A 12,058-nucleotide genomic window follows, 5' to 3' on the forward strand; every position below is an offset into this window, starting at 1 on the left:
GCGAAGTCCTGCAGTCCTCCAGTCTCCAGAGGTATTTCCCTTGTTTCCCGTCCTGTTGTGATAAAAGAATTGCAGGATCTGAGCTCACCCCCAGCTCTGCTCTGAGCCTGTCTCTTGAACTGGTCACTGAACCTTCCAGATGCGCCAGGAAGCTCCTTGTCCATAGTAAGTGCTAGCAAAGGTTTCTTAGTGTGCCCTTCTGCTCCTGTCCTCAGCTGCTGCTCAGGGAGCATCTGCCAACTACCAGGACAGCACATCTACAACACAGGAAGGGCTCTGCAGCCATGGCTTTAAAAGATGAAGGTTGCTTGAAATGGTCTGTGGATAGGAGCTGACTGCTGTCAGGCTGCTTGTGCTTTGCAGGGCAGCGGCAATACACAAGGCACCATTTATCACCTCCTGTACAGAAGGGAAGTTTTAAGTTGTTACAGAAATGGAGAAAAGGAGATGTTTTATACTGGTAAAATGCCAGTGCTTAGTTCTGTGCTCCTGTACAGTTTAAATGTTAGAGTAGCTGTCTTGGACACAGCTCTTTTGTACAGTTTGTACAAATGGATTTGGTGATGAGAGGAGATGGTTTGGTTTTGTGTACGAACTGTTGTGTTTGGGTTGCTAATCCATTTTCAAGCCTCTTCAAGCCTACTGACCCTGAGCAGTAGCAGGGTCACATTGTAGCATGTGTTAATTTAACGTGAGAATTTCCCTCTTACCTGATTCCGAAGGACTTGACTTTGGTAATGGTTATGTTTGTGTGCATAGGAGTTTACAACAGCAAAGCCAGTGCCGGTGGCAGTACAATTTTGGTTCACTCAAGGCACTGTTTTATAATAATCTTCTGAAAAGTGTAACAGGCCCTGAACAAGATTAGGGCTCCAATGTGCTTATGCTGTGACAGCGAGGAGTAGCATTGACTTAGTGTTCAGCTCAGACGCAGCTGGTTGAAACAGCAGCGTAAGAAATTTAGTCTTTGCAATGTTCAGTATAATGCAGAAGCACTGGAAAATATTGTCTCCAGCTGTGCTGGAACAGGCTTCCAGGCCAACACTCACCCCACTCTCTTCTTGAGGGGAAGTTTCAGAGTCCTTATTGACAAGAGGATTTTGAAAGCTAGCATCTGACAAGTGAGTTTTTAAATGGGATTCTTCACAACTTATCTTCTCTAACAACTGTAAAGAAGAGAGCAGATCATAATTTTGTCCTGACTTACTCTGAAGATTTTAGTATTAAACATCCAGATGCTTTAATTTTTTTACCTTTTTATCTGTCATCTGTACTGCATGCATCTTGGTAATTTTTGGCCAGCCACAGAGCTTTGAGACCTCTTTATCTCTGGAAAGATTGCTGTCCTTTGTTCCTCAGATTGCAATTTTAAAATGCAAGTGAAAAGTAAGCATGGCATGCAAGTATGGAATGAACACATTTTTTAACTCTTAAACAATAAATTGCACTAAAATATTACTTAGTATGTTTGTCTAAATTTATATAGACACTATTGATAACACAAAGAATGTGAAATTCTAAAGACTTGCAAAATATGTTTTTCCTGTAAATATGGAGAGTAGTTTTTGCATGTCTTATTCATAAACTATGGATATAAGAAGAGGCAAAAGTCACAAGTACTGGGAAAGCTTTAATTTGTGTTGAACTCAGCTTTCCCATGTATTCAGCCCCTGGATCATGGCTCACAGGAATCTGCTTTTAGGATAAACAACCCAATTTTGCCATTAAAGAGACTCTTTAGTATTAAATTTCAGTGATGTTGCCTTAGAACAGAACAGCCAGTTGCTGAATTCTCAGATGCTTATTGTGAGCCAGGTACTCAAGATTTTGGTCTTAATGTGTTTCTGAATGAATAAATAATAAATTCTGTCAGCTCCGACCTGTATCTGCACTTTTAACACACTCTACCTAGCACAGCAATGCCCCTGACTTGACTGACATGCTAGCTAGCCACTGTTCCCAGTGCCTAGACAAAACTTCCTAGACTAGCCCCAGTTCTTTATTGGTAGTTAGAATACTCTGTTCTCTGCTTAATTCTGGGTAATTCAAACTATGCATTTTTCACATTGTGCATGTCAGGTGTGACATGTTATATAAAATAAATGAGTGAATTTAAGAGTGGGGCTTTTATTTGGGTTGTTTTTTTTTAAGCAGTGTTCATAAGGAAGTAGTTGGAGGTAGCAGGATTAGATGCTAAGGAGTAAAAGAATATATCAGTTCCCAGTTAGCTTTGTTTTAAATTTCCCAGTTTAATGCTGAGTTTCCTCTGCTATGTATTGGCAGAGCTTTTTTACTGAGGCATGAGTTTGTTCCAGCTGTCATTTCTGAAGCCTTCCCTATCCCACACACCCCCAGCACTCTCTGACAGCTAAAAAAAGTAGCTGTTCAGTCACACCAGGGGGATTAGATGACAAGTGGCAGGTACAGAATAGCTAGATTTTCTTCTTTTTTTCCCTGTAATCCCTTCTCCTCTGATTTAGCTGTTTGTTTTTGGTTTGGTTTTTTTTTTTTTTTTTCTTTCTCGTGGCTGCTTCTCAGTAACTTCTCTCACACTTGTAGAAATAGAGCAGGGAACTGGAGGCTGGTCTCCCCTTTGGTGCTCAGAGCACCCTGTACCCAGAGGTGTACCTGCAGTGCCATGGCTGTCTGCAGGCTTGGGGCTCTCCTGTGCTTGTGCTCTCATCCACAGCTGTGCAGCCCTTGTACAGCTGCCCTTTCCAGACCCGTGCCAGGATCCAGTTCTGGGGGGGCTGCCGTGCACATCCTGACCTTGACACAGGTCTCAGCAGCACTTCTTGCTTGTGGTCCCCAAGCGCCCCTTCACGCTGCATTTAATCTCTTCAGACTTACACTTCTGGAGGTAGAGACCTTCTGGAAATAGAACTGCCTCTGTCTTGTGGCTGATTCCCTTCTTCCATGGAACAGAGCTTAAGCATCTTCTTTCCAGCTCCTCAGCCTTGCTGTGGGACCTTTGGTTTGCCATTCACCTCACTGGGAATAGCTGGTTCACACTGTGCAAAAATGTGCTTGATGTGCCACAGCTGAAAAACAAGTGTTTGTATTCTGCACAACTCCTGTATTTTTTAAAAAAGCTCGTCAGAATGCCAGTGTGATATTTTGCCTCTCAATGTTTGGCATTCAGTGTTTTTTCTAGGGTCTGGGTGAATGTTCCTTCTGCTTTCCAGCACATCCTCTGAAAGGTTCTAATTCTCAACAAATTTTTTCTCCTTGAATATGTTACCTTGTTTCTCAGGCCAGTCTTGTTTGACCAGAGCTTATCTGGCATGTAAAGAAGCACTAAAAGTTTACAGTTTTCCTCCTTTCTCAGTGTTTTTTATGAGCCTTTTCCTCAACTTTGAATATTTTTAATATAAATTTTCTCTTTGTGCTTGTTTTGCTTCTCACTGCTGGCAATTCCTACATCTGCTCACACAGGCCTCCTTTGGCCAAGCTGAAGATAATTGGTTTTGTTACTTTAAGAGGAACACCTTCAACTGTGAGGTTATTAAAGGCATTTTTCTCTGACAGATGCTGATCATGGAACGGCTCTTTCAAAGTAGTTCTGGCTATCATAAAGTGGGTTTTTTTTTTTCCATTTTAGGAAATAAACTTTGGTGCTGGTACTTGGTACAGAGATTAACTGCTGTAGGAACTTACTGTAATTATAATGGCTGTGTGAGACATGGGGTGAGCTGACATCCTATGAAATTGCTTGTCAGTCCTTTTAGACCTTGTACTTATCCTGGTAACAGAAGTATTGATTAAACCTCTCTGATTGTGAACACGTAGATATGTTGAAACTGATCAGACGTTTCTAAATAGATTTCACGTCCATTACAAAACTGTTCTTTTAGGAATAATCTGCCAGTTTTGTACCTGTCTAGTTCAAAGCAAAGCTAAAAGCTGAGCCTGCAGAGGTCCTCCCTAGCACTAGTCATCCTCATGGATCCCTTTCTGCCCCTGGTATATATACTGAATTCTGTGCTGCAACTGGTGTTACTTGAAAGCTCAGCATTTACAAATGCATATTATTTAGTAGCAATACATATATCTCTTCTTGCCTTTCCCCCCCTCTTTGAACACAGGGAAGGTGAGGTACAGCTTTCTGTTTGATGCTGTGCTATAAAGTAATGGCAGAGCTGAGAGAGATAGCTGTGCTTCACAGAAAATTATCCATCTCTAACCCTTCTTTATGCAAGTTTTATTCCCTTATGTAAAGGTAGTGGTCCAAGATAAACAGCAGAGCAAATATTAGGTAGTTGAATTATATCTCTTCTGGCATCTGTTAGGTATTGAAACCGGTGTTGTCAATATTTAGGTGTGGATTTTAGATGTTTAGTTGTCTGATTAATCTGTTTGTATCCTAGAGCAGGAGGTATTTTATGTGGGAGCACACCTACACTGGTTGCTAAATGCTTGTGCCAATTCTTATTTGATATCCAGCATCGTTAAAATTCATGGTGTGCCATCTGTTCTTTTCATCACTTGTCATAAAAGTGGTCATATGAATGTGTATTCAAACCATGTCAAAAATATTCCAAGGAAATATTAGACAAGGAAATATGGGAAAAAAGGATTACTTCATGTACCTAGGCTTTTTTGCAAGTGTATTTTCTGGATGGCATTTAAACCACAGTTTTGCAGTTTATGGAATGTTGCATAATCCCATAGCAGAGTGCTTGAAGAAAATAACACACATACTCAGTATGAAAGATGCAAAGAAATTTGTGCTGACACCATTAGAGCATCAGGGTACTCGCTAGCTCTTGGAAACAGTATTTTTACTATTTTATGATAGTTTCCTCTTCTATATGATGCCCTAGGCCAGGCTGATGGGAATTGAGATGTAGTCCCACTGAGTTACAGTGGTACTTTTTCTGAGAATACTCTAAATAGTTGATACATGCAGGAGAAAAGGTTGTTTTACAAGTATCTTCACTTTGAGAGGGAGGTAAGATATTAAGAGTTTAGAATCACAAAAGTGTTCAGATTGGAAAAGACCTCTAAAATGAAGTCCAACAGTTAAACTAACACTGCCATGTTGACCACTAAACCATGGCCCTGGGTGCCACATCCCCAAGTTTTTGAACACTTCCAGAGATGGTGACTCCACCACTTCCCTGGGCAGCCTGTTCCGATGCCTGATGATTCTTTTGGGAAGACTTTTTTCCTAATATCTGGTCTAAAACTCCCCTTGTGCAACTTGAGGCCATTTCCTCCTCTTGGTGTTTCTTCTTGTTCTGTGAGAAGCAGCTGACCCCCACCTAGCTCCAAGTTTCTTTCAGAGCTTGTGGAGAGGGATATGATTCCCCCTGAGCCTCTCTTCCTCCAGGCTAAACACCCCCAGCTCCCTCCCCTGCTCTTCATAGCACTTGTGCTCCAGACATTGCACCAACTTTCTCTGGACTTGCTCCAGCACCAGATGGTAGATCCTACCAGGCCTGGTGGTGCAAGAGTTCAGTGATGCTCAAATTATCTTGCTAAAAATCAATCCATCTACACATAGGTCACACTAATCTTTCGTAGGAGGCCTTTAAAATGGCAAATCCTAAAATCTTGTGTTGGGCTGCCTTTAGGGTGTTACAGTTCTTATTGTCATTTGGAATCAGTATTTGTTAAGTTGAACAGGGGTTATTACTACTGATTGCAAGGGACTTAATACAGGCATCAAGAAGAGCAGTGTCTGACAGTTATTTAAGGTTTCACATAATTTTTTTGGTGAGATAACATGATTTTTGAAGACTGTTCTTGGCAAAACATTGCTCTTGAACATGAAACATTTGATAACAGTATTTTTCTATTTCCCTCACCCACCTTCCCCCTGCAATTAAGGTACAGTACATGTAACATAAAGGTTCTTCCTGCTACCTTTTACCCTCTATGTTAATCCTGAAACCTGCCTGTGGAAGGAGGTAAGCAAGGAAACAAAGACTTCTCTGAGGCCATGAAGGGAATGAACTTACTGAGGTACTAAGTGCTGAGTGTGTATTGTTGAAGCTGACATGCATAAGAAATTGCTTGGAGCCTTCTGAGGAAAATTTGTTTTAATTATGTTTTCTAAAGTGGATCTAATACACTAATGCCTGTTTAGCTTTTAAATCCGGAGTAATCAGGAGTTTTTTCCCAACTTTCATTTCTAGTGATATTTTTGTTCAAATGAATTGGTGTCTTTCATCCCCTAGGCTTTATTTATAACTGTCTTTTTATCCTTGCTTGCAAATACTTCAAGCTGTTTTTGGAGGGCTTCTTAGAATTCTTACAGTCTGCCTTTAGGCTGTCCTCAGATTGGTGTATTCTGGACTCCAGCACTCCTGTAGTGGAACTGCTGGGTACAAAGATGAATAGTAAGATGAAAAAATCATAGCATCTAATTTCTTGGCTGATTTTTTTTAGTTAGAGATAGATGCTGAACCAAGGATATGGTTTTGATTTGAATAATAGTAATGAATCTTCTGGGTTTTTTTTTCTTTATAAAGGGTTGTTGAAAGGGCATTCAGAACGCCAGAATTAGATCTTGTTCTAGGCTGGTAGGGCCTGATCAAAAGTCTGTTGCAAATAATGGGAATATCTCCTCAGTTATATTTCAATCAGGTCCCTAATAGTCCTCTCTTCAGTCCTGCATTATGGATGTGCAATTTGTAAAGAAGTTTTTACCAGTATCTCGTACCATACCTTCAGAAACCTGGGATCTGCAGGTTTATTAAAACACATTGCTAAAATGAAATCTTCTTGTGGCTCTTTCCTCAACTTGAATTGGGAACTTGTATTGTGGTTTAAATGCTTTCTGTGTAGCCTTTGGGGTTTTTTCTATGCAAAATGATAAAGAATGGCATTAAGGTGAAATCTTGGAACACTCTGATTTTCAAGGGAATCCAGCAATATTTAAGTTTCATTATAATAAGATGAGTGACCTACTACTAAGTAAAATGGTTAATTAATATCTTCTTTTCTTCCTTATTTTAGGAACTGAAGGTTCTGAAACACAAGATAAGAAAGTCACTTCAGGACAAAGCAACGCTGGAACTAAACCAGGTACACCATTCCACATGCTCCATGTTTTAAGGCTGTTTGCCTCAATGGTGCATGGAAAACAGCTGTGTCACAGGAACTTCTGAAGTTGGTTGCTTTTGTACCTCACTTACTGTTTCAGACAAAACTGGTATCAGTGACTGTTCATGTTTAGATAGGCTGGAATATGTGATTATTTGCAAAGAAGCAAAACTGGAAAAATCTACTTATATTTTAGAATAGCTTAGGAATGAGGGCTGGGAAGTCAGAAAAGACAACAGAAGCCACTGTATTTGCATTTGTGCTTGAACGAGAATTATGTGCTGTAGGCAAAGATTTGCATCTTTGTGTAAATGTGCCTCTGTTGAGGCATTTCCTCACTTACCACAAAGCGTGCCATGTTCTGTAGCATGTTCTACGCAGTGGGCAGATGTTTCTCATTACTTCACCATACCTCACGGGTACATTGTGTGGATTTAATGCACTGTTCACTTACACAGTTGAAAATGTATGTGCTATGAAGGGCTACTTACTGTCGTCCTTGGTGTCATGGGTCTGTTCCACTTGCAGGCTTAGACCAAAATCCAGAAGACGACTTAGATATCTAAATTCTGCTTGTGTTGCAATTCAGGTACCCAAGATCAAACTATGCAGTTAATAATGATTTTGTTTAGATGTCTGGGAAAGCAGAGGTGCTTGTGGTGCTGAGGACTAGGCCCACTGTAACATCCCCCTTTCAGCTCCTTGACAGCTTGGCAGCTCAGTGACTGTTTTGTACTGACAGACTTTCCTCTATCCCCAAAAGGGGTGCTTTGGCCTGTGTCCCCAGAGGGAAGGAATCCCAGCACTGTTTGTGTTCAGATCACACCTGGCATGCTCTGCCGGGCACTCTGAGTCCTGCGCAGAGCACAGGAATCACAGCTGCTCTCAATCAGATAGGTAGTGGGAAAAGGAGAAAACAAAGATAATACTACCTCTTTCCACAGCTCTTTGTGGTGGACAGTGTTCAATACTTGCTTTATTCTACAATAGTTTAATTCAGTTTTCATTTCTCAGGAGGGTGTCCTAGCTGTTCCAATGTTCCCTTCATCTATGCCAGTATCTAGAAGGAATCCAAAATTCTTGGGGCTGGAGCAAGGGAAGGCAGAGTGATAGTATGAGCCACAAAAACTGGTCATATTTACAAGTATATATGACAATTTTTAATTTAGGAATTCAGTTTCTACAAATATCAATTTTGCTTAAGAGTTTGTTGAGTTTTAGTTCTATAGAAGATTTGTAAAACTTGTTTTTTCCTTCTGTTGCTATCATTAGGGACAAAAGCCTATTGATGTTCCGTGCAGAATTCAGAATTTCTGCAAAATACTTTTCACGGCTTCTAAGCTTTCAAAATTACTTATTAAAATGAATTTTGAACACACACACACACACACACACACACACACACACACACACACACACATAATGTTCTAAATACATGGACATATACTGTTTTCATATGGACTTTAGAGGCTTCATTTCCAGCAGCAGGTACAAAACTAATTCCTCCTATGCAGAACTGTGGCTTATTTATTCTCCAGACATCCCTGTCATACAAATGCTTAATTCTATGCCTGTTACATCAGTGGAAGGAAATAGATTGCTGAGTGTGAGCTCCCACATATTGCAGCATAACCAGACTGCAACTTCCAAAGCAGCATGTGGGTCTTCCTGGAGTGTTGACTCTTAGGCTTTGCATATGCAAAGTTGGCAATTATTTCTCTAAAAAAATGAGAAATTCTTGCAGGATTTGTAGCAGCTGACATGTTTCCCAGTTCCTTTCACAGTAACTTAAAGCTTATGATCTGATGAGGAATATGAGCAAAAGAGACTACAAAATATTTTGTTTGTTTGCCCTGGTATTTCTATGGAATAAGAAGAAATGGCAATCCCCCAGGTATTTGCCTGGTGTGTTTTTAATGAATAGAGGCATGAGAAATAAAATGGGGAGCAGTCCCAGTGAACTCTCTTCTTTTGCTACAGTTTGAAGCTATTGATGCTCTGCACTGGGGGTGCCAGCAGAACATCTGGATTCAGAATGCAAATTTTGGAGGTTGGGGTTGTAGCCAAACTATGAAGGATAATTTTGAAAACTTAGAGAAGACATTTTAATTGTCAGTGTAAGTCTTGCACTGATAATATGTGCTCCAGCTTCTAGAAGAGCAAATGCAATGATGGTCTGCTGCAAAGGTGTTGCCCTCATCTTTGTGCTAATATTGATTTAGCTCTTTCTGATCTCAAATGTATGCAAAATCGCTTGTTACTGAAGGCACACGCTCTGCATAGCCTGCAACTTAATGCGAATTCTTTAGGATTGTTCTAACATCCTGGGGTGTTGGGAGAGGGGCTGCTCTTGTGTGAACACTATCAGGTGTGTGATATGGAAAAAATAATTGGATATCTTCAAACAGAGTGGCAGAGGGCAACTTTAAAAATTTATTTTATTCCTTCATTGCTTATAATTAGGAATTCTTGAGGGAGACCTTTTCAGCTTGCCTGTCCATGTAACCTTCCTGCCTCTTTGAAGAATTGTTGCCTATCTCCGATAGGGAAATCTCTCTTCTCAAGAAAGGGAAAAAAAAAACCCAACTGGAAGGATATTCTGAAAGAAGCAGGTTTCTACATTTTTCCCCAGTGCCTCATCATTTTCTGTCAACTCAATGTTACATTGACTTTGCTGTCAGCCCTTGAAGGGAATCCTTGTTTTCCAGGGAAAATGTGCATTATTCCATAAGCGCTAATTACTCATGCCACAGAAATTCATGTTTTGTGAACCTTGTGTGCCAGCCACCAGAGAGAAGGAATATTGTTACCCTTTTGACCCACGTCTGCATGCTAAAGGGACTGCGTGTGAGTCAGCGCGCTGCTGAACATCAGCCAAATGCAGATGTACAGCCTGCAGTGGGCAAATCTCTGCCATGCCATGGCTGAGCAAAGTGTCAGAAATGGCAGCATTGTGAGCTAGTCAGCCAACACTAAAGTTTTGACCTGCACCTGAGTGACAGATTACCTTTACCTTTGCTGGTGACTTTTTCACTTGTTGTGCCCTTCATGGGGGCTGTCATGTTTGAAGGTTCTCCCTGCCAACTGTGCAAGGGGTTTGCTCCTTGCAGCTGTTACCTTGCATTGCTATTAACACTCCTAATTGGGGCTCTAGTCTGACAGTTGTTGAGATAAGTTTTTCACTGATTAGAGTTCAAGAGTAATTAAAGTGTGTGTAGCTGTTGGTGAACTGGTTCACCCAAGAAATCCTGTCATTCTTATGCAGAAACTTCTGTTAGAGGATGAAATGCACATTATTTTTTTTTTTAAAATCTAATTCAAATAACTATTCAAAATTAGTCTATCACGGCCTCACTTCAGGGACTTAGTTTGCAAATATTTTTAACCTCAGTTTTATGACCCATTGTATTGCTTGCTAATAACTTCTTTCATAGGTATCCAGCCTATACACAAGTAGGCTGACTCTACACGTTTTTACAAGTTGATTGCATGTGTATTCACACTTAATAGTGAAAAAGCTCTGTTGTCTTGTGTACTTTTATGATGACAGGATTCAAATAGCTCTTTATCTTAAAATATTTAAAAACTGAGTTCCCCTCAATACCAAAATAAATCGGACCATTTATTTATACCCAGAAATCTTTTTGATTTTTCTGTGAGGTTTTTTTTTTTGTTTATTGTGTTCTTCCGCAAAGCAGACTTTTGCAGTGCTACTGAAAAAAAAAAAAAACCAAAAAAAACCAAACATAAAATTAAGAGCTTTCCAGGTTTAACAGAACAGGCTGAGGGGGAAATTAGTTTTGGCAGCATGCTGAGATGAATTGCTAACTTGGATTTTGTTCCCTTTGTCTGGAACAGCTCCACTGCTGAGACTGGAAGTTGGATGCTAGCTGTTCAGCACTTTGTTGTCTTCCAGAACCATCATTGAGCAAGTGATGTTTTCCAACCAAACCTGAATTTTTCAAGTCAGACCCGGGCTCTGACACAGATCTTTCATATTATCCTCAGTCTTACTGCTGTGATCCAAGCAGCCAGTTGCAGATAGTTGTGAAATACTCATGTAGATAAATTTCAATCTACAAGAATAGTTAAAGCTCTCATCTTACTTGACTCATGTTATGCCAGTCCACGCATGTGATGCCTCACTGCCTTTAGTGTATTTGCCAGAGGTTTTAACACATGTGCACACAAACATCTTTTGAGATCAATATCATGCTTTTTCCAGAGGCTCAGCCAGAACTGCTTTAGAATTGCTCAGCCAGATCAGTGTTTTGGTCCAGCCTGTTTTGCTGGGATGCTGAGGTTCTTGTGTCGTGATACAGGGCTTATTGGTTGTTCTGAAGCAGTATCAAGGGGGAGACAAAGCTTTACTGTAACAGCTTTTCCTGTGGATGCATTTCGGAGAGACATTATGGAATAATAAACAGTATTTTTTCAAAATGCTCTCTAGAAGTCAAGTTGTTTTAGGCTTGGAAACAAAATAAAGCTTCTTCCTTGGCTTTCACAAGCAGTAGTCTTGCTGGGTATTCGCAGTCACATCTTGGTCTCTTCTTTGGAAGTATTTTATGTCTTAAAAAATAGGAACGCATTCTAATTATCAGTTTTCTGGGTTTTTTTAAAATAAGATGGATTTCTCAAAACATTATCTATTTTGACAGAATAATTAGAGTTGTTTAACAATCATTTTCCTTTAAGTTTGCGTTTGGTAGTATTTGATTTTATGCTATGTGCCTAACACTCCTCATTCTCCACTTGTAGATCATCCAACAGTACTAAAGGTTGATGACAGGCAACGGCTTGCCAGAGAACGGAGAGAAGAGAGAGAAAAACAGCTAGGTAAGGCCCTCTCTGATTTGTTTGTTTGCTTGTTTGTTTTTAATGGACTGCCATCTGCATGCAGCATTATTGCCAGCTTACTTTTAGGGGCAGTCAGCAAAATGATAGTGCTAGATTTGCAATAGTGTTATCTTAGATACACTACCATATCTTTAAAATAAATCTTTTCGTT

At 40.1% G+C, this 12,058-nt stretch overlaps 1 protein-coding gene across 8 annotated transcripts in view; it reads left to right on the forward strand.

Moving 5' to 3' along the window:
• MAP7 (microtubule associated protein 7) overlaps nucleotides 1-12,058 on the forward strand; it is a 110,411-nt gene that overhangs the window by 54,520 nt on the left and 43,833 nt on the right. For all 8 annotated transcript variants that reach the window (XM_038130965.1, XM_038130961.1, XM_038130962.1 and 5 more), the window contains 2 exons: nucleotides 6,964-7,032; nucleotides 11,809-11,886. In XM_038130965.1, coding sequence (XP_037986893.1) covers nucleotides 6,964-7,032; nucleotides 11,809-11,886 — 147 coding nt within the window. The remainder of the gene's footprint in view (nucleotides 1-6,963; nucleotides 7,033-11,808; nucleotides 11,887-12,058) is intronic.

The sequence above is a fragment of the Motacilla alba genome, chromosome 3 (assembly GCF_015832195.1).
Source record: "Motacilla alba alba isolate MOTALB_02 chromosome 3, Motacilla_alba_V1.0_pri, whole genome shotgun sequence".
In the NCBI taxonomy this organism is placed as follows: Eukaryota; Metazoa; Chordata; class Aves; order Passeriformes; family Motacillidae; genus Motacilla; species Motacilla alba.